Below are 23,530 nucleotides of genomic sequence, written 5' to 3'. Positions count from 1 at the left end.
ACAACCTCCACGGCGTCTTTAAAAAAAAAAACACCATCTGGAAACACTTACACCGAGTTTCCAATTATGAGTATTTTACGGCTCCATTTATACTAAAATTGAAAAACACCGGCTTGGAATTTTGTCCTTCGCTAAAGGCTGAGACGGAGTTTGACTTCTATATATTTCGGGGGGGGGGGAGGCGCCATGGGGTTCGCTTTGTCCCTTACATTATGAATCGCAGGTGCTTGTAATTAATTTATTTTTAATTGTAAACTACTGAAAATAAATTAATAAAGGTGTCCAATTTGGGCGGGGGTTGCCTCCCCCCCGTGCCTCCCCCAGCAAACTCCACCCATGACTATAAGTCTGGCACATGATTAAAATGGAAGGAATTAACAGGGATTCGATTAGGGATCTAATGATTAACTTTAATCGCGATTCGATGGATTGTCACAATTCAGGTTCACGGTTCAAGAATCTTTCTTTTAGCGGCTTCTAGTCGCTGGAGGGATCAGGTTAACTCATTTCACGCACACAATCAGATTAATAAATCATCTATAGTCGTCAACGAATCGATTAATTGTTGCACTCCTAATACAATACTTTGTGCGTACATTTATCTTGGTGATTTAAGTTATTTTTTTAAAGCACCCTGCAACTCAAAACAAGAAATGTGTGCTTGCTCTTTACGATGCACCACCAGGATGATGGGGAACATGTCGGTAATACAATCAGTCCGCTATATCTCTGCACACAGAAACAAAAATAACACGCAAAGTACATATTCTTGGTTCTTTCGGTAAAGTCACGTAGAAGGGAAATAATAAAAAAATAAAAAAATTATTCTCACGACGTTTCGATTGCAACACAAGCAATCGTCATCAGGTGTGAAAACCACAGCAAGAAAATGTTGAAAAAAGCCTTTTTCAAAATGTTCTTGCTGTGAGAATTGTAATGTTTTATATATTTTTATCATTTCCCTCCTGTTCTTGGAATCTCTTTCAAGAAAGAAACGTTAAACTTAAAGCGAATTTGCGGAAAAAAAAAACATTTCCGCTCGACCTTCTGCGTGAGTGTAAAAATCCACCCGCTCATGAATATTAATGATGGGGGGGGGCGGGGGGTGCGGCATGTGGAGTGACGTCACGCACGTTACACACAAACAGACATTCTTGGCTCATTATAGTAGTAATAAAATATATTATGTTTTATTTTAAGGCCAAACAGTGTTGTTGACGAATGTGTTGAGTTATTTGTTAATTGTGCTTGTGCGCCCACTATCAAGGGCAGCAAAACACCAGCAGCTGCACCAAACTACGCACAACAGCACGCGTGCATCTACCGAATTATAACACGCACTGCTCTACGTTTGACTATTCACCACAGTTGGCGTGAACCGACACATCCCGTGAAATGAGCGAGGTTCCATCCAGGGTCAGGAGTAGGCAACCAAAGTAACAACAACAAGGGCCACTTGTTTCAAATTCGGTACAAATAAAAAAACTCTCGAATATTTCAAGAGTGGAATAACGTCATGAAGCAGGCCCTTTAAGAGCCCCAACGCGACTGCCGACCCCTGCTCCTCCTCGTGGACGCATATCCTAGTGAACTGTGAAGTGCGTCTTACAATCTGGATTGTACGATAACTAAACACGCACACATAATTATGTTTAACACGTAGGCTTTCGCGACCAGTATCCATCATACAGGTTTTTTTGTTAGGTTAGAGCGTGTAAATGTATAAATGTGTCGTTAAATATGCCACCACCCGACAGCCAATTAGTAAGGTTTATCACGTGAACAGAACAAGCCAATTCGTTACTCGTTGTAATGACATGATGACGCCTGCTGGCTCGGAAAGGGAAACACGAGTACGGGCATGATTAAGGGAACATCCAATCGGAGAGGCAGAGGTATCTGGGGCAAAGGTAACAGGTGGGTTGGCCGAGATGCTCCGGGAACCTGCTCGAAGGTTCCACGAGAGGGCGTGGCCAGAGGCAGGGCCTAGCCACGCCTAGGAGGGATATAAGGGGGAGCGGACCCGGGGCTCGAGGTTCGCGTGTGGATTATTGGGTCCTGGCTGCGTCGCTGCTCGCCGTCATCTCTCTCCGTCGTCCGGCCACGTGGAAGATCTCCTGCGAGGTTCCCATCGCCATCCTCGTCACGCCGCCTGCCAGCGGCGTAGCCGAGTGAGGGCAGTGAGACCACGCCGAGTGATCGGCTGTGTGTAGCCAGTAGAGACGTTAATATCTAAGTGTTGTACTCAGAGTGAGAAGAATACGGTTGGCCTGTGTTGTGCCCAGTGTGAGAAATGAGTACCCTTTACACAACGTGTCGCGGAAGTCGCTCATTACACTAGTACAGCACACCGGTGTGTTGGAGAGCAAAGCCTTTACAATCTGAGTACGACGTTTTGCCAGTAATTACAACCAGCTTCATCAGGCGACAGCCAGATTTGTGGAGAAATCCTCCCATTTCGTTCCTTCAATAGAGGGGTAGATGTGATGACATCACTTGTGAGCCCTTCTTGAGCAAATTGGTACGTTCTGTTTACATGACAAATCTTACTAATTGGCTGTGTCGGGTGTTGGCAGGTTTAACCACACATTTATATATTTAGATGATCTAACCCAAAACAAGTAATATTAAAAAATAACTGTACTAGTAATGGCAGAACTCCACGACTCCAGGAAGTGGCCCGAAGCTTGCCATAACATAAGCGACCGTGGCCAATTACAGCCAACATCAGTTTATCGTGGACAATTAGACCCAGGCCGAAACATAACATAAAAAATACTGTTTAAAAATATGTATTTTTTTAATGATAGAATATAGTATTGTCATCAGTATGACATAAGTATACCAAGTTTGCAGTCGATACCACATTGGAAGTGGGTTAAAATTGAGTTACAAGATTTGAGGATACAACAACAATAGAGTGAGTTAATAAAAATCGTGAAAAAAACCCCATATTATGGATACATATTCTGAGTCGTGCTGTAACGGGATAAAATGAATCCGCGACAGAATGAATGATAAATTATGTTCATGTCGAAGAAAGCCAATCAGCGTCAATGGGCGGCCGAATTAATACACGTGCCTATGTGTTCGAGCATGGATCAAGCTTCGTATCGTAAAAAAATGGCCGAATCCATTGTGCTCGAGCATAGATTCGTGAAAAAAACGCGTCGATTCACGTTCCGGCATTCCTTACACGGGGCAAAGTCACGCGTTTTGACCATATTAAAAATCGTCGGTTTCTATGTGTTCGAGCATGGATCAAGCATGGATTAAGCTTCGTATCGTAAAAAAAATGGCCGAATCCATTGTGCTCGAGCATAGATTCGTGAAAAAAACGCGTCGATTCACGTTCCGACATTCCTTACACGGGGCAAAGTCACCCGTCTTGACCATATTAAACATCGTCGGTTTCTATGTGTTCGAGCATGGATCAAGCATGGATCAAGCTTCGTATCGTAAAAAAAATGGCCGATTCCCGTGTGCTCGAGTATCAAATCGTGAAAAAAACGCGTCGATTCACGTTCCGGCATTCCTTACACGGGTGCAAAGCCCCCCGTCTTGAGCATATTAAACATAAAAATTGTCATCAGTCATTCATTCTAAAAAAACACGTGTCTTGAATAGCTCTCTTCACACGCTACAGTAATTTTACTTGAGCAGTCTTAAACCTGATGATGGAGGCTTGTGTTGCTTCCGAAACGTCGTGATTTAACTGAGTTATTTTCATTTATTATTATTTTATTATACCATTATTACTTTTTTACCCACGTGACTTTACCGAAAAAGCCCAAGAGTATCAATCCTTGCAGTCACAAAAGCTTCAAATCTAGAACCATCAATTCTTCTCGCCGATTTTCCACACGTTGAGAGGCGCCTCCGAACGAGTGCGAGGGAAACCCTCCAGAGTCTGGCAACGCGGCCCCGCGCGGCGCAGGCACCGCCGAGGCCGCCCATGCGGGGGCCTCCCTCCTCTCCCGGCGTGCACCGCGCCCTCAGTCGTCGCCATCTTTGCTAGCGGCGGAGGAGGAGGCGGAGGAGGAGGCTTGCGGCTCCCGCGGTGTCAGAGACGCGGCGGGCAGCGGAGGAGAAGGAGGGAGACGCTGGGGTTGAGGAGCCCCCACTCGGGGTTGGGTAGGAGGAGGAGCGACACCGAGGGGTGAGGAGACGCAGGCAGCGACGGGGGGACCACCCACCCACCCCCCTACCCCCGACTCCAGCAAGCGTCGGGAGAGGACACGCGGCGGCCGGTGCGGCGACGATGAAGATGATGGTGGTGCTGGTGGTGGTGGTGCTGGTGGGGCTCCGCGCCGCCTGAGGGAGGCACACGGCGGGGGGGGAGGAGGAGGAGGAGGAGGGGAGGGGGCCGCGCCGGTGAGGGAGCGAGAGGCGGCGGGGAAGCCAGTCAGTCTGGCCGTCTAACCTGGAGCGAGACGCAGCCAGGCAGCCAGGCAGGCAGGCAGCCCGTCTAGCCCGCAGAGAGGGTGGAGAGTGGGTGCTTCTACTGTACCCGCCGGGATATATCCCCGAGGGAGAAAGGGGAGATAGTGCGGGGACAGTCAGTCCTAGCGGACTCTCTCTGGGACAAGATCATACCGATAAAAAGCGCAGGCAGTGCTGCTCGCCCACGTCCACATCGCCCGGAGAACGCGACCGATCGAGGGAGGGAGGCGGTCTCCTGTTTAGCCCGCACAGCAGCGAGCTCACCTCGTTGGGGGAGAGGCAGCCCAAGTGACCGGACACGCCTGAGCGACGAGCCTTACAAGCTAGCACGGAGACAGCCAGCCCTGCTGGCTTGGACAACCATCCTGGATATATAGAGAGCAAGACAGTCCGGCTTGGCCGGCGAGCGCTTCATCCCGGACGTAAGTCTGGGCGAACCCATTAAGTCAAGCTCGGCCAACCAGCCCTTTATTATCTGGCTCATCAAGACACAGCCAGCTCGCTCGCTCGCCCACCCACCCACACGCCCATCCGGCCCCGGGTCTCGCGCGTGTCTCTCGCACTCCGCACCGTGACCACAGAAGATGGCGCACCCGTCGGTGCCGCGGAGAGGCAGCCTCAACACGGGCGGGCTGGACGAGGGGGGAGGCTCGGTGCCGGGTCCTCAGCATCCGCAGCAGCATGTGCATCATCAGCAGCAGCAACAGCAGCAGCAGCAGCCGAGCTCTCAGAGCCTGCACATGCCCACCAAGAAGAAGAGCGGCTTCCAGATTACGAGCGTCACGGCCGCTCAGCCCAACAGCGTGGCCGAGGACACGGAGAGCTACGACGACCTGGACGAATCGCGCACCGAGGACATCTCGTCGGAGATCTTGGACGGCTCGCGCAACGCCGACTTCGAGCCGGGCGCCTACGAGCGCAGCTCCTCGGAGGAGACGCTCAACAACGTGGGCGAGGGCGTGGACACGCCGGCTCTCACCCCCGTGCACGCGCAGGGCGGCGTCTTCATGGTCAACGGAGGCCCGCACCTCGGGCCCGGCAACGCGGCGGCTCAAGGGCACGGCGCGGCCGCCAACCTCACCGCGCCGACTCGGATCGCCCCCTCCCCAGCGGCGGCTGCGGCGGCATCGACAGCAGCAGCAGCAGCGCCTCCCTCGAGCCAGACGGTTGCGGGCCCCGCTGTGGCGGCCGCGTTCTCGGCTCAAGCTCAGCCCGGAGTGGCGTCTCCCAGAGCGGCGGCGGCGGTGCCTCCTGCTACTCCTCCCCCGGCGGCGCAGGCGATGGTGTCGGCTCCCGTCTCCGTGGCCACTGCGCCCTCCTCACAGGTAGCTCCCTCCAACCCCCTGCAGCAGCAGCCGCCCCACCACCATCACCATCTACCCGTGTGCAGTTCGCGCTTCCGCGTAGTGAAGCTGGACACCACCACCGAGCCCTACAAAAAGGGTCGCTGGACTTGCACTGAATATTACGAGAAAGAGAGCGCCTCGCTAGCGGCTGATGCGTCCGCCGCCGCCGCTTCTGCTGCTGCTGTTGCAGCTTCAGTTGCGGCTGCGGCCGCCAGGAATAATGTGAACGACTCTATGAAGGAGAGCGGCGCCTCGACTCTGGTTGTTGCCGCGTCCTACAACACGGCCGATGCCGCCAGCAGCGCTGCGCTGGCACGCGTGAATTCGTTGGATTACGGATCTCAGCAGGGCGGTATTAACGCGGTGAATTCGGGCGTGCCCGCGGCGTTCAACAAGCAGCTGGGCAACACCGTAGGGCACAATATCCAGCAGCAGCAGCTGTCAAATGTGAATGCTTTTGTGCAATCGGCGGGAGGGCAGGGTTCGATACAAACCGTGGGCATGCAGCAGGTGGTGAGTGCTTCCACTCAGCCGCAACCACCACAGCAGACGCAGCAAATGAGCTATGCCGGGCAGCAGCAGCAGCAGATGGGTGTGCAGCCGCAGGGTCAGGCGATGATGGGGGGCAGTGCTTTGACTCAGGGGCCACTAACGGTGACCCAGATGCCGGGGCCCGCGCAGACCGGTGAAGGGAACGTGGCCACCATGGCCTCCTCGCAGCTCGGTGGGCAGCACCCACAAGCCACACCGGCTGTGCCCCAACCGCAAGCATTGGGACAGCCGGCCCAGTCCATAGCCCATCAAGTGATTCACAATCCGGCTGCGACCCAGCAACCGTACATTGCGCATCAGGGGTCAGTGGCGTCTCAGGTGACCCACCAGCAGCCTCAGCCAGGACAACCACTCGGCCAGCAGACACTGTTGGGGCAGCAGCAGCAGCTTCCGCAGGTGATGCAACAGCCGCAGCCAATAGGACAGCAAGCTCAGCAGATGGGGCAGGCTTCAATGCAGCCTCAGTTAGGCCAACAGCAGCAGCAACCAGGAGGACAGCAGCCACCAGTGATGATGGTCGGGCAGCAGCTTTCGCAGCATAATCCTCAACAGTCCCCTCAAGTGGTGCAGCAGAATCCCATGATGCCACAGCAGCCACCTCAGTCTCCATCTCTGGTACAGCAGCAGCAAGCCACGAGCCAGCAGCTTTTCCAACCGCAGACACAACATCCAATAGCACAGCAAGCTTTTCCTCAGCAGTCAATGCCTACACATGGGCTGTCGGAACAACAGCAGGCCATCAACCAGCACAACTTTCAGCAGCAGCAGCCATTGACACAGCAGGCTCAGCCTATGACACCACAGCAAGCTTTCTCTCAGCAGCCACCAATGCAATCACACGTGCTGTCAGAACAGCAGCAACAGTCCCTGAGTCAGCCTGCTTTCCAGCAGCAACAGCAGCCTCCCATGCTCTCGGATCAACAGTCAATGCAGCAGCCGCAGGCGTCCCAGCCAGTGGGACCGCCAGGCCCCGTGCTTCAACAGCAGCATGCGCAGCTGGTTGTACAGCCACCACAGCAGCAGCAGCATGGGCTACTGCCCCTGCAGCAGATCCTGCCGGTGTCGGGTCTCGCATCGGGCGCTCCCACCGGCGGCGCCGCTCCTCAACCCCTACCACTCGGCTTGCAGCATCCTCTCACCCTCGGTGGCGATCTCGGCGGATACGGCGGCAGTTTCCTCCCACAAGCGGCCGCTTCCTTACTGCTCCAGCACGGGCAGCAGCAGCTGAGTCACCAGCAGAGCCAGGCGCTGCTCTCTCTGGCGTACAGCGTTGCGCAGACACAACACCAGCTGCCCGGCGGCCACCCGGAGGATCCGTCGGGAGCGGCTGCCCACGGGGAGGTGCACGGCGAGGGCTTCGCCGGAGGAATTCCTGTCATCCCGCAGCTGCTGCCCATGGCTGTCGGCGCCACGCAAGGCCTGCTGGAGTCGGAGGAAGAGAGGTAACCGCTCGCAAGCGCGCTCGCGGGTTGCCAGTGTGCGTGCAGTGTAATGTGTGCACCGTTATTCATCTGCCCTCCTTCGCCGTGTCAATTGTTCGCCTGCATCTCCAACTTTTGCTCTGGCCATTAAGTGTTTCTCAGTCTGTGTCCGCTGTGTACAGCCAAGTCTTTTCCAGACTTGGAAGTAACAGCTGCTGTATAAAGGTATAATTTCTTGGCATAGAGAGTGGAAAGTGTGTAAGTGGTTTCGTGATGCAACATCGCATTAGGCTTCGTGCGCTGTGTCACTGGTATTTCACCCACGTTGCAATGTGTGATTTAGAGCTCCTTGTATAATGCGTTTTTTTAAGTGGATCAACGAGCTTTAAGTGTGATGACAGTTCTTAGGAAAAACGCGCGGAGCGAATTAATCTTCGGAGAGAGCCAACCAACATCTATTGGCCAGACTGCGTTTATGAGACCGTCGCGAAGTGATCAGCGTGTTGTGTGGCACCGTAGATTTCAAATTCAAGTTGGACAAAACTTGGGTCGCGCTTTGTGCGTGCACGTCAGCCAAAATGTCTTCCATAGTGTGCGCAGCCTTCTTGTGCCACGAGGGAGAAAGTTTGCTGTCGGCTGTGTGTTTCCCGCAAGAGGCTCGTGAATCAATGGTTGGCGTGTCAGGCAGGCGGTAAGCCCTCTGGCCCAATGGGAGCGTTTAATTTTCTTGGACGGTGTGTCCAGTACTTTTGCATTTGTGCATGTTTTTGTCTTCCCAATGAGCCCAATTTACACGTCTGATTTGGGAGTGAAACTTTAGAAGTCATAGTGAATGTCTAGTTTAAGATTAAAGATATATAGTCAGCTATTAGCGACTCGGGTGGGGAGCAAAGCAGCATTGTGATGGTGATTTAGCAAATTTCCGGCAAGTGAGCAGCACTAGAGCCTCCAACCTCAACCTTTGGTCAACACTTCTCCGACAGAAGATGGGCAAGAGCTGAAGGTCATTTCTTTAGGACACTTTTTTTCCCCCTCAAAGCTTTTTACACTGCAAGTGTTGTTACTAACAGGCCACTTTTAGGGGACTTGTCATGTTGGTTTAGCACGGGCTGGCCGTGGAAAGTTAAAGAGCCGCCACTTCCTTCTAGGTACATGAGTTAAAGGTACACTCTAAATACAGTCAGTCTCATAGATACATTGAAAAATAACACTTTGCAAGTAAATACAAAAAATAGATGCATATAATACTGTATCTTTGCTTGAAGTAATACAGTTTTGGTTTTATTGGCCTTTGAAAGATATTCCTCTTCAGAATATAAAACCGAAGTACTTAACATGCTCTTCTGATTTTTCACCAATGTTTTGCCATGCACTTGAAAATGTTAACTTTTTGCATATGGCTTCAATTATTAAGTCCCGTTAATCTCTCGGGCATCTTAACGGTAGACGGTGGTGGTTGTAAATTGATCGTAACTGTCATTTAAATGACGGATGGTACTAGAAGTTTTGAGGTCGACCTGAAGTTACAAAGCCAATACAATAACACGTGAAGCAAATAAAAATATAATGGGTCGAATATGGAGTAAACCAGGAAAACCCTGAAATCAATACGAAGCCTGAATGAAGATTTCGGTTCAAAAGGCAGCGACCCAATGATGGTACACCCTTAGCGTTTAAACTGAAGTAATAATGATTGTAATTACATCCACCATAATAAAATGTCAAGCACGAACGTGGGCTGGAAATAACGTCTGTCGGCAAGTGGCAAAGATTGAAGTATTGCTGAACACTCGATACGCTTCCACCTGTCGCCTTGCAAAGCGCTCGTCTGCCGAGACGCGCAGGGCAAGGAAGAATTTGAAAACTTGCTCATGCGGGCCAGAGAAAACAGCGCGAGCGGTGCTAACTAAACAATTAGCAGGTGGACAAGTGAGTGGGTTGCATAGCTGTGGCGCCCCTCCTTCCCCACCACCTCCTTTTTCCACATTTCAAACTCTTGGGCGACCCACGCTGAGACGTTCATGCCGGTTTTCAAGGTGTTGTTTGGCATTGGGAAGGGCCTTGCCTAGCCTTGTGCCTCTCAGCATGCGTTGTCCCTTCCCTGCTACTCTGGCTTGACTGCAGATGTTTTACCCAGTGAGCGTCTTCTTCTAAGTTGACTGAGCCTGACATGATTACCTGTTATGTTACCCTCCCGCCCCCACCACTTCCACCACCACCGCCACACGCCTTACATCCACCTCTTGCTTGTTCAGCTTTAAATAAGATCCTGGTTCTGGTTTGTGAGAACAGAATGTTTTGATCAGCACAAAGAGGTCAATTTGGTCACGGAAACCTGCCGCTCAGCTTTGATATATATGTTTTGCACACGGGTTTAACCAGATGGTTTTTTGTCTTGGAGGAATGTGTCATTATAGTGAAAATACGACTTAAACCGCCACCTCCCCACCCCACCGGGTCAATTCTGGGGCAGCTCGCCGCATCTAACTTTGTGCCAGAGCTCGACCCTTCATTCGAGAGCGGCCACGTGCATTCGGACGGAGCCGCCAAACCCCCTTGGAAAAACCACAGCTTGGACGGATGTACGTGTAATTCGCTGATCTGCATGCCCACACCTCAAGCTGTGCCAAAAGTTATTCCGCGGCAGATTTGGTCGCTTAACGCCGATCGTGGCGGCTTGCAGCTGTGCACCGCTTTGTCCCGGAGCAGCTTGCGCGCCGATCGGGGTGACGTCGCTGCCCATTCTCTCTGCCGGCGCCGCCACCAATGCCGTCGCTCCGAAAATCCTAGCAGCCTAGAGCCAGTCTGCTCGCCGGCATTTGTAAATTCTCTGGCTTAAATTGTTTAACGTTAAATGTAGCCGAGCACGGCGCATTGTCTCGAGGTGGGTCACGTGCGCACGGCTGACGTCAGTGCCCCCCATGCATTCATCCCTCAGCGGCTGCGCAGTTGTGCTCATTTTATATTTGCTCTACATTTTGTTTCGCCGGATTAAGTCGTTTGGCAGGTGTCGCGCTGCTCAATTTGTGGGGTTGGCGGGGGGGCCGGCACACGCGTGTGCCCCCCCCCCCCCCCATGTGCGCGCGTGTGCACAGCGGCGGCGCCACCGAAACGCCCGACAGGAATGCAACTCGAGCCGCTTAATGTGGCGCCAGCGCCCGTTCGCCTATCGCTCCCCTCCCATCCCACCCAACCGCCCCCCCTTCCTTGCGCACGCGCGCGCAAACATTTCACGCCATCAAATGTAGACGCTGTGAGGCGCCCCGGCTTTGGTAACGTGCGTAACTTGCCGCCGTCACGGTGGGACGTTGGCGTGTGACGACGCTTCAGTTCGTCGGCTAAAATCGATTCGTACGCTCAAGATAAAGGCATACAATCGTAAGAATCGATTACTGATTTCATTCTTGTATGTGAATGGACCTTTGCTAGACATTCTCGACAATGTAACAAAAATCATAATCAATTCTTGACAATTTGTATAATTTTGAAGGATTGGGTGGGGGGTGCTTAATATTAAACTCCGAGTGATTTCTTGTTCACATTAGCATTTAGGCATTGGTACTTATCTTCTATTTACAGCCGTCAGCCAGTGGTGAAAATCCCACATTTCTATGGTGCGAGTTAGTCTATCCATATGACAACCACTCTCCAATATTAGGAAGCCACTGGAGCTATGCACATTTAATTTTTTATTGAAAACTCATTTTTTTTAGCTACTTTTTGTGTTTAGTTCGGTCTCTTTCCCCCGCACCTCCGATTAGCACGGTTGGCTACGTGCGGTGATTAAAGAAGTACAACATATGTCTATACATCTTCTTGGTTCTTTCGGTAAAGTCACGTAGAAGGGAAATAATAGAAATAAAACATAATAAAATACAAGTGAGAATTGTATTTAATTATGTTAAATTGTATTTTTATTATTTTATTATTTCCCTTCTACGTGACTTTACCGAAAGAACCAAGAAGATGAATCCCTGCAGTCACGAAAGCTTTAAATCGAAATATGTCTATCCATATGACGTATGTATGTTGAACTTGTATATTGAGCTTCTATTGCATCGTACGTAGCAAACCATGCTAAGCGGAGGTGCGACTTTGACATTCACCCAAATTGGTACTCACTTTATTGACCTCCGTAGGGAATGACGTGACCTTGCAACCTTTATATTGCGAGCCACTTGCTCTAACCGGTGAGCCACCCGGTTAGTTAATAGGAAGTGGGCAAAATGTCCCTTAAGAAATGTACCGACTCCCTCTTGCTCGTGTTTATGCTGGCAGGATGTGTCATTGTAATCATGTGATGGAAAGGCTTTGGGCCGTGGAGACCTTAACAGTGAGTCCCCCCCTCCCTTGGGATTATGGGTCTCTTGTTGAGCTTAGAAGAGAGCATGTAAGTTGCGACCCTCCTCCTCCTCCTCCACTTGTTCCCACCGTCGCTCACACGCAGTTTGCCTTCCTGCTCAGGTGGCATGTAACAATTCAGCCCCTTCATCCCCCTCCAACACTCCCCCCCCCCCCCAGAGATTTGATGAATAGTCACGCTTCATTGCCACAATTCGATTCAACAAGTGATTATTTTCTGCCAGCTCGTTTTGGACATTGTAGATGCAGAGGCATGCACTAAGGAGTACCACAATGGAATTTTCCGCATTGCCCTTTACTGCGCACGTAGCCCAGCATTGATGTAATTTCTGCGAGAAATTTCCTGAACGTTTTTCGTTCATCGTAAATAATTGACTCTTATGCACGAGCAGCTAAAAAAAACCGCTCTTGTCCCCACGTAAGGAATAAATTCATTTTAATGCAGCTGATCGCCAAGGTGTGCCACCAGCCCCGCAGGATGGATTTTCACCCAACGAGCCGATTGTATTGTTTACGCGCCCGCTGGCGCGCCGCGGCTTTCGAAGCAAAAACGACGACGGGTGACTCGGTCGCTCAGCGAGGCCTCACTCGTCCTCCGCGAGGCCTGGCTCGTCCTCTCCGATTGGCACACGCAGGGAAGGGAGCAACGGTTGACGCCGCCCACCCGTCTCCTCTTCCCCCCCCCACCTTTCTGTGAGTCAAAGCAGGCCTTGATGCCATGAAGCACGTGGCAAAAGATCCGCGCAGTTTTCCCGGCACGTCTGCCGCCCTAATGCTCCCTCGCTGTGCTCGGCCTGGCTTTGATTTTATGGCTGCCTTCAAGCAGGTCTGACAGTAAATCACTTATTGTAGGTGCAGGGGTTCTTTTTTCCCCTGTCATCCACAGGAATTAGACAGAGAAGCCATATTCCGCCGGCGGGTAAAGACAAAAGTGACGCTTGGCTTAAACATCAGCAATGCGTAATCCTAATTTTACGTTTATGGCTTTGAGCGGCATGTCGATACAAGAACAAAGAGGCCTGGAGGGTTGTATATAATGGATATCGGGATTAGTAGGTGTAGTGTCTATCGGCTGCTGCGTGAACGCATCCCCATGCCTGCCGTGGTCGTGGCGATTATTTCACCAAACTTCACCATGCTGGTCATTTCAGGTTGGTGAAGGCAGAGACGTATATTATTGCATTGGATTATGCTGCACTGATGTCTACTGCTCGCCACGTAGCATTGGGCCTGTAACGATCCATCTCTTAATTCGATTAAATAGATTCTTACACTCGTGCATGATACACGCATCGAATTGTGCTTTACAATTATTTACAATTGTTGTACATGTTGTATGTTGTTGTTTATTATGACCCCTGTAGCTACTATAGGTTCTACATTCAATGCAGTGTTGCATAGAAAGAGGATTTATTCTTGAATAATATAACTGTGACGGCACCTGGGGGCTGCAAATTGTAAATGCCCAGTGGACAGATCTTAATTTTTTCACGTAGAACTTACAAGCACTAGCCTCTTCAAAGTGACAGGATGGTTGTGCTTTCGAATGTTGGGACAACGCCTTTTTCTAAACAATGTCCATAGGGATACACCTCAAGTTGTGGTGCTCTTTTTACGGTCATAAATATTTCATTTGGGGTGGGGACTTCGTGTGCTTCGAGTGAGAACGTAGCAGTGTGGGAGAACAGGGTGGGAACCCCCTACGTAAGCCACACATATACGCGACAGCTTGTAATAAGTTGTGGGATAGATCCAAAATTTAACCTGCGAGGTGTGGATCGACTCCATAAATATTTGCTTTTCTCTATGCCCTGCTCGCTGTATAGTTTTGAATTTATTTAAGAATTAACAGCGGGATTCGATAGCTAGACAGTAACGGGGCATAGTGCGCAGCGCCTGGTCTTTAAACAGACCCTTCGTGACGCGCCGTTGGTCGTGATGCAATGGCCAGCCAACCCACCGACGCTGCTGCGGCAAATTAGCAATGCCGATTTGCTTCTTTTTCGGCGTTCAGCTTGTCCGGATAGGCTTTTGTGCCAGTCGGCGGCAAAATGTGGCGAAGTCGAGCAACGGTGAAACCGCGGTGCAGATCTGCGTGTGACCGGCAAGCACGAGAAAAAGCGCAAACCGCTGAGCAAACTTTGCGTCTCGTAGTTCTAGCAGAACAGGCTCCCCCCGACGGAGATAGTGGGCCAAAGACGCAAGCTGTTCCAACAAGTGTGATAAAGACGTTTCGCATTTAAGCATTTTATTCATCACTCCTTTGTCCATCCGCCGCCGGTTAAAGGCCGTACCCCATGCCGCGGTGGTCGTGGGTCGTTTTGACCATACTTTACCAAGATGATTAAGCTGATAGTGGTAAATTGCAGGGGGGGCTGGTGGGGCGCGGGAGCCAGGTTCGGACATCACTCTCACCACTTATATTCGCCATTGGTCAGGATTGGGAAGACAGCGTGCGAACCACTGCGTCGCTGTTCTACCCTATTAGGTGTACAGTATTGAATAAGTACTGCTTCTGATGGGGGCAAATACCAGTTCGAACAAATGTGTTTACATAGCCAACTGGACTTCGCATGTTCCTGTGTTTGCTCTGACTAAGGACGTCTCATATTGCGCTGAATTGTTGGTGCGTTCCTAATGTTTTGTCAGGTGATGTTACTAAAAGATGATTCTGGCAAAGGGTTAGAGTTCTGAGTAAGCTCCACCCCTGGGGCCAAGAGTCACCTATTGACACGTCCGTCTCTTCTACAGACTTCTAGGAAATGTAGGGTAACGTGGAGGGTTGTCTCGGTCTGAGAACTAGTTTCCAAATTAATTCAGGGGTTCTTTCTGGAAAGCTCCGATCCCCGCACGGTTGGCTACGTACGGTGCGAACAAGAAGTCCCAACAGACATACACAATCCCTATTCTGAAGCAGACGGCGTGGATTTTTAAGGTCAAAACGCTCTCAGTAATAACCAGGGTGGCCGGCCAGATTCGCGGTGCAAACCCTCCGCAGCGAGCGGCTGAACGCGCGCTACCCTGGGCCCACGCCACCACCCCGCTTGGTGTTATGCCGAACAATTCCGTGATGTTGAGACGTTCGGTTCGTGGCCCTTGTATCCTGCTGCTGCTTGACTCTCAGTGCCGTGATGTTATGGCGTGCTCACAATCGGCAAGAGGGCTTTTCGTGGAAATGGGTGCAGTCGGTGATCACTCACGGGTTCCTGACCAAGTGAAAAACCTTTATTGAGTGCGCTACACCCCTCCGCTCAAGGCGTTGCAGATGGAAGCTTTACCGACGCCACATGCCGAATCGTGTACTTACTTTGAGATGAGCAGACAAGTGCGTGGGGGCATTTTACCGATGTCTCTTGTGACCCCCTGGGGCATTAAGGGTGAGGCAGGCCCAACAACAAAAAAAGACAACAGCCTTCCAACCTTTCTGCGGACGGAAGATGAAACGCCTGTGCAGCGCGGTTGGTCACACGGACCACCTTTCACTTAACACAGCCACCTGGCGGAACAGGTTCTGGTGTGAAACTCTGAAGCGCTTACGTAACAAGTGTTGCATTTTGCGGCACGTTCAATATGTAACACTGCATCCTTCCGATGACCGTGTTGCTTTGATCGTGCCCGATCTCGTCAGATTTCAAGCCTAGGATTTTGTTTGGTTAGTATTTGGATGTGCGTCTGCTTAGGAATAACAGGTGCGTTGTAAGCCTAGGCTGGAGGGGTGGCCTCGATGGAGGCGGCAGTGTGTGTAGTCTTTCATCCTGTGCCTATGGCCTGGGTACTCCAGTTTGTCCAGATTCAGTGAATATTCCTGGGTGAATAATTGTAACTAGTACTACGAGGCGTGGAATGATATCCCCCCCCCCCATCTCTACCCCCCCCCTGCCCCTCCCTGTACAATTTCAGGTAGTGATTTGTTTCAAGAACCTATATTTTTAAGATTGTGGCACATTGTCGTGCTCCTGGTGGCTGTTCAAGTCACGTGAAATCGTTCCGTACAACACGAACTTCATCCAACCGATCGTCGCACGCGCTATTCGATGCACGTATCACGAATCGTTGTTCGTAATGCTTTATACGTACGTACGTTGAACTTATTTCGCACCGTACGTAGCCAACCGTGGTAATCGGAGGTGCGGGTATACAATAACCACCGTCACAAATTCCTTACCCCAAGAAAGGAGAGGGCTTGAGTTTTTTGTGGCAACAGGCCCTTGTCAAGTTGTGTTGTACTGGCCACGACTGCCGTACTTTCCACTGAGGTGGCCAGGTGGTTTCAGTGGTCGAATGTGAATGCCTCCGGATACTGAGCATGTGTCGTACATGTGCAACAGCTCCTGTTCTGGACTGTCCCTCTGAGTGGTGGCACGGCAACTGGAAAATGACCATCATTTCCACGGCCGCGTTAAAGGTCTCCTTGTTGTTATCCCCCCACCCCCAGCCTCCAGGGTCGGTTTTATGAGGTCGGTTTGCCAATGATGACGAATATAAGATTGAATAATTATAATAAGGCATCTGACCATAACAAAAGTAATGTTTACAGTAATTTATATCCTTTGCTGGTTGCGGGTGGGAAACAAATCCTGCATTGAGTCGTGTGGGAACCCACTGTGACATGACACTATCACCTTAAAGATAGTCACCTGGGATAAACAAAGGGAGAACAACAAGTTGCCGATGCGAAAGTGGATGCAGAGTTACAAACATTAATGAACATGTTTGATTTAACGGGATTATTGCATTGAACATGTGCTAGAGATCTTCTGAAGGAGCATTGAACGGAATGTCTTCTTTGTACTCTTACCACAGTGCATAGAGATGCATGGAGAGACGATGCATGCGGGGGAATTACGATGAGAGACAGAATAAGGAACCTCGTGCATTGGATGACATATGCAGATTAGCGATGTAATTTTGGCTGTTCGGAAAGTAAGTGGGGCTCCAGCAGGACGCGTCTCTGGAGGGGGGATGATGGCCCGGTGGTTGAAACGAATGACGCAGTGGGCAGTCAAGGGAGGGAGCGTGCCCTTGGATGTTCATCGCTACGGACATGGAGCAGTGAAGTCGGCCTGTGTGGCCTGTGTGATAAAGTTGATTTAACCAGGTGAGACCTCATGAGACCAGAATAATCTGAATTTGCAGGCACTAGGTAGATTGTAGCATCACGGGACCGAGAGAGATGTTGACGGCCTTCATCCAGCAGTGGATTGATCATGGCTGATGATGGTTATTATCACCGCTAATGATTCTTCTTATCATTGTCATGTGCTGGGAATACATTTATGTATTTGGAAGTTTAACCCTAAGGGCTTCCAGGAGTGAGTGTGACCATTTTCGTGATTGAGAGAGTGCGCGCGCGCATTTGTGTGTTTTTATGGAGTGGAAAAGCCCCACAACTTGGCCCCTTCGTGTCAGCACACGTTCCATCGCCACAGCACGTGTGTCAGCACGTGCCATTGCCATGGCACGCGGCGCGAGCGTGTTGCCTCGGTGAGAAGGATCGCGGTCAGGAGCGCACGTCCGAACGTGCCCGCGAGATTAAATCAGCCCGTCGTTGATAACGCGCAGGCTTAAGAAAGTTTTGTTTGACTTACAGATGTGTATTTGTTTTCAAGGAAGTTTTTTTTTTGGCAAAGTATTTTTGGGTAGTTCCTTATATAATATCCCAGTTGTGAGCCCCTCTCCGCAGGAGACTGGTGTTTGTTTTGTTGGCTGGCCTTCCCGTGTTTTACGAGCGCGTCGAAAACGAAAGGGTGGAAAGACGTCACTGGTAACTAGAATTTCTGTGGGCAATCAAAATAAAAGGCGTCTCGGATTACCTCCAAGCGTTCAGGGAAAAGTTTCGTCGAGGGCAGCCATATTTTGTGGAGGTAAAGCGCCAGGGCTCGCTGAATGGATTGGCTTGGGCGGCTTGCCGTGGTTGCCTGCTTGAGAGGCTTGCCGCTGGATCACTGTAGAGACATGCCGTTCATCTGTTTTCTTCCATTCCTTCAACTACCTCGGAGCTGATGTGCTGTCCAGCCGGCGCGCGTTATTAATGGTTTCGCCAAGTGTACGGCAACATCTTGTTAATCCGGTCGCGTAAGTGCTCGCACATTTTTCTTTTCAGATTTATGTAGCGCTGGTTTAAGGGAAGTTGAACTACCGCGACACATTTAACTTCTGTATGAATAACACCAATACTGGCAGTTGTCAAGTTTTTACAAATGCGAAATACAATTTAAGCTGCAAAGATGGTGTTCACGAGAGGTGGGTGGCCTCTTTGACCATGGAAATGCAACAGAAGTCAAACACGTCGGTTGTCGAACCTCGCTGAAACCAGAACTGCATACATATATTTTTTTAATATTTTAAGGCACGTAGCGGGTTAAAATTCAAGATAGATTTTTTGTGGGGTTTGGCCAAGATTTGTTGCAGCACCCTGCACCGCCTGACATAGCCAAACAAATTAAAATTTCGCATGCACCCAAAAATCAATTACGAATCACAACATTGGCCGAGAGTACCTGGTTAAATTCAGGCTGGTTTTTTTTGCCTCCACAGTCATTAGACATTGAAGGCTCTCACGAGGTCACCCCTGTCGGCAGCTGTCGGCACGTTCCTCAGCATCTGAACTCCTCCGTGACTTAGCCGTCCAGAAATCTACCCCCTGTGAGATCACAACACTCGCTTGCTCTACGAGGAGGAGAATACGTCGGCTTGCTCGAATCAAAAATGTAATTCTTATACGTCGAGTAACTATAACCCCCACACGAACCGCACGACATGGGAAGGTCCTCATCCGGTGGTGGATTGACGCAAAGGGCTGTGCGTGTACATGTGTACAACGGAGGTTGTCGCCTTCTGACCGGCTGTCGCAGGAGTTGGTGGTTGGTTTATTTCTTAGTTGCATGAACTGGCACAGCAAAGAGCTGGGCAGGCTCAGGAGTGGGCACGTGACTGTGAATCGATTTGTTGAGCGAAATCAATTTTTGTGCTGACGATACGTGCTTTGAATTAAGCATTCAGAATTGACTGTTGTCAATTTATGAAAATTATATGCGAGTTTTAAGCCAGGTACCGCAGCGGTTAGTGAACGTCTTGCACTTTGAAGGTTATGAGTTCATACCCAGGTTGTGGCTCGAGTCTGCCCTTCATTTCTTTGGCATTGATAAAATGAGTACCACTTTGTTGAGTTATTGGTAGTGGTTGTCATTTCGTGATAGACTCCGCCATAGCAATGTGGAAATTTTTGCCACTGGCTCCTAGCCGCGTACGTGAGATGAGCATTCACCCCATGGTCAATTGAGCATGGAGCCGATTAGATGTTTGTACAAATTTGTTCAGGTAACAATTCTGCAAATAGAAGAAACTTGTAGAAATTATACAAAGATAAACAATACAAATGAGATGTAAAAATACGAGACTAAAATGATGGCAATCGATCAAATTGGCAAGGGTGAGGAGGCATCGTTACGTTTGGTGCCTGCTCAGAGGACTGTGTGCGAGTGAAGATTCAAAGGAGCATTTTCACCTTTGCTACCTGCTGACTGTAAATCCCCGCTTGTTAAACTAATGCCCGAGTCGCGACGCCTTTTATTTATATTTCATTAGTCGACCTTGTTTGGCGGTGAATTGTGAACATTGGCAGGCGTGACGTTTCTCCCATGAATGTCTTTCCTTGGTTTTTTATGGCCTTGCTCAGTCACTTGTAAAATGGCGCTTAGGCCTGCAGGGGCAGCCCTATTACAATGACGGATATCTGTGTGTCCCCCCCCCGCCTCAAATTGCGCCACACTTGATTATTGTAACTCTGTAAAAAAAAAAACCTCTCGATTAACGCAAAGCACACCGTCAAACTTCGTGAGAGATGGTGTCGAAGTGAACTTTTATGCGGCCCAGGATTCTCATTTTAGGGTTCTGTCAATGATTGAAGCGTGCCGGATTGTTTTGCTTCATTGCATTATAAAGTTCAGCAAGTACGTCTCCTCTAATATGAATTTATGCTGAACATTTGTAGTGGCATTTAATTTCTGATGAAAATTCTGTGCGGACCCATATTCTCCCAGTGTGAGATGACTCTTCTTCATGGGCCAGAGGGGCCAGGCTTGCGCCGTGGGTTCCATCGTCACGTAATTTTGGGCTCTCTGAAAGCGGCTCTGGGTCTGCGTTGCGGCGCTGTCAAATTTTTGTGATGCGTCTCCGTTAGCCGTGTGACAGATGTCACCCGCCGCACAGTGATTGTCATCGTTCAGAGTCGCACTTTAATTGAAGAATGGTTTGGGATTTTTTTTATATATTACATTGGCCGTAGGGGGTCGTGTGCACAAATTATATGAGACATATGCACGTGTACAACCTTTTTGGCAATCCACTGCTGGGTTTACGGGGGTTATTTGACCAGACCACATTGATCAGTGCGGATTTGTCAATGTGGGGAGCATAAACGCGGGAACACAGAAGTACCATGCAACAATAGACTTTGCTCCTTCGTCATCTTCCGCCTAAGACAATCAGGTGCAAATAGTAGCCACTCATCAAAGTACTGTCCAGGCTTAGTTTCCGAGATCAGGCATATTCCGTCGTGAGCATAAAAAAACAATCAATTTTAATTGATGCACCATTAAATGTGTAGTCTCTGTCATTTGAGAACGTGGAGCCTTGAGCCAGCACCGCATCCCTTTAAGAGCCCTACCCTGAAGTGATTGTAAAAGGGGGTCGCAACGCCACAGGTGATGGATAGTTTTTCATCGTGGTGACATTATGCAATGTGCCTCCGTTGGCACTGTGTACCAGCACAGGCTCATCGCAGCTAAAACTCTCCTGCCTCACTAATCGGTAATTGAACATTGCCGTTGTCATTATCCTCTTGATTTTAAGAAGTATCTGGTTAGGTTTCAGTATGAGTCGTGGCTTGTAGCAGTCGGGCCAACAGGACCCCGTTCGGGTATGCCGCACCCAGACTCGTATTTCCACGTTGGCCACACGGGCAGAGCGTGTGCTGAGCCCGTGATCATTCACAGTTCGAGCGAAGCTTGTCTAGAGGATTGGACATCCGATGCCTTGGAATCATAGGGACCACGGCCTTGAGATTCAATATTACCCCCGGTGGATTCATGAATCGTGAAAGCGAACCGGCGCCATCAACTGAGTGGCGAGAGCCGAGAGTTTGAAACTTGCGTCATTGGGGAGCTGCAAGCAAAGGAGTGTTGATGAATCAGAATCTTAATTTCGACTGGAGTAATCCGATGAGCTATGAAGCTCTTTATTCACTGATGTCCAGTCAGGGCAGGGTCAGCAGATTACAGCAACAAACAATGCAGAGAAACGAATGAAGTGCAAACTATATAAAAGGTCATCGAGTCACTAAATAACTAACTATATATGCATAATTTTAATATCAAATAAAGAATGTGTCTCGCAGTGGATAGGGAATCGTAGGTGATTCCGATGAAAGAGTAATGTTAATGAAATGTCCATCTCGCTAGCGTGTGCAGTGCTGCAGAAGAATTTCAGCCAAATTATTCGCTCAAAAGAGGTATTTAGGGTTTGCATATAATCGGTTATATTTACATGATTAAAGGGGCAATTTCAGAGTTTCCGCACTGAAGTGAAGCTGTTTTAATAATGCATCGTAATGGCACGACGGGAGCATGGATAGGTGTGCATACAAAGCCACTTCCAAAATTAACCAACCTTACTTTGGCAAACACCCTGTTTAAAATTATGGTTATTTCACTTGGCTCCTGTCAGCAGAGAAATACAGCTTGAATTCAGATTTCCTGAAGCCCTTTGATCAGATCGGTTTTAGTGAATGTTTGCCAAATTAGATAATTACACCCAAAGATGTAAAAACAACGGTAAATCATTTGAATTCATGGCCTCCTGCCGTCTGGCGCAACTCCCTTGCTCGGGGCCCCGGTAGCCATAGCAGGAATACTTGGCTCTGCGTCAGACTGTCTTGAGAAATGAGCGCGCTCCTTGCCCTGTGGGGTGCTGAGAAAATCCCTGCCCCAGAGTCCCCGGGGGTGGTGGTCAATGCAGTCGAGGTTCTGAGCAGCTGCTGTGTCTGGAGAATGCATGTGGGTGGCTATCTCAGAAGACATTGAGCAGCTGTGTCTGGAGGCTGTTGGTGGAGATGCTCGGAGTCCGGTGGAGAGTTGGGTGGTTCTCATGAGACACTGTGGAGGGCTTTGGCTTGATGTTTCATGAGTCACTGTGGAGTTTTTGGAGGCTGTGGGTGGCTGTCTTCGTGTACCCTTTGGGGCCAGCGACAGTAGCAGCGGGAGCTTGTGGGAGTGCTTGGCTGTATCTTGAGACTGCGGGTTGGCAATCTCAAGAAACGCCAGAGGTCTGTGTCAGAAGTGCTGTTGCTAGCGTCTCGGCAAACACCATTGCCGAGATCCCACAGGTGGCATTGCCATCGGTGATATTGCCATCGGTGATACGTGCGAGAATACCTTTGGTAGCCATGTAACAATTTCGAAACGTGGCCAGTGCGGTGAAGCTGTGTGTGGGGTTTTGTCGGTAAGCATGCTTTTCCTGAGAAGAGGGTTATCTGTGCTGGTAGCTGCCTGTGCTCTGCTGTCTCTCGGCAAATGTCACTGACTGCGGAGTGTGGGTGGGCCGCTTGCAGGGCAGTCTGACCGTATTCCATGGTTCTGCCAGAAAACGGTGTGGTGATGTGTTGCCCTGGCTCCGAGTCGGGTTCCCCCGACTGCCGTGTGTGCCATGGAAATGGGTCGCTGGGCACACACAAGCACGCAGGCACAGCACTTGCCCAGCGCAGCCCATAGTGGGCTGCAGCGGCCGCAGCAGCAGCAGCAGCATCATCGCTCTGCCAGCACCACTGCGTGTAAAATAACAAAATAGCTAACATAATTGCACTTGTGTCTTTACTGTGATTATACTTTACGTTTGAAAGGAACACGAATAGACACACTCGTGTGTGCATTAGTTGGCGCACGTATTGCCGCGGCACACCAGAGTTGCGGGTTTCTTTACATTCCTTGGGCACAATAGACATTAAAATCTGTGCCCCAGACACGTAATTTGGATTCAAATATGCCCTTTTTGCCATAATCGTACCCATAAACCCAGTCTCCCCGTGGGCTTGGATAATTATAATCAAGGTTATGCTCTTAAGCCTTGCCGTGGTATTTTTCTATGCAGACGTTTTTAAATTGTTCCGGCGGCAGTAGGCCAGGGTGTGGCTCTCACTCGTTAACGTTTGCGCCTGCATCGGCCGGTGCTCGGCATGACGTCGCCCCTCCCCCCACCCCGCCCCCCCACCCACCCGCTGGCATTACGAGCCTGCGCACTGAGTTGATGGGCCTTTGTGCAAGCCTCACCGCTCTACTTTTCCTCGTCCATTGGCTCAGGAACACCGTCGGTGACGGGCGAGATGACACGAGAGATCGTTACCAAGGGAGG

At 50.1% G+C, this 23,530-nt stretch overlaps 1 protein-coding gene across 1 annotated transcript in view; it reads left to right on the top strand.

The window, feature by feature from the left end:
- Positions 1 to 4,346: 4,346 nt before the first annotated feature.
- LOC144947032 (TSC22 domain family protein 1-like) overlaps positions 4,347 to 23,530 on the top strand; it is a 99,014-nt gene continuing 79,830 nt past the window's right edge. The window contains exon 1 of the mRNA XM_078876174.1: positions 4,347 to 7,783. Within this exon, the coding sequence (XP_078732300.1) occupies positions 5,028 to 7,783 (2,756 nt within the window). The 5' untranslated portion in view covers positions 4,347 to 5,027. The remainder of the gene's footprint in view (positions 7,784 to 23,530) is intronic.

Source organism: Lampetra fluviatilis, chromosome 43, assembly GCF_964198595.1.
Source record: "Lampetra fluviatilis chromosome 43, kcLamFluv1.1, whole genome shotgun sequence".
Taxonomy (NCBI): domain Eukaryota; kingdom Metazoa; phylum Chordata; class Hyperoartia; order Petromyzontiformes; family Petromyzontidae; genus Lampetra; species Lampetra fluviatilis.
The sequence above is the reverse complement of the archived record's forward strand: the minus strand, read 5'-3'. Positions and strand labels throughout refer to the sequence as shown.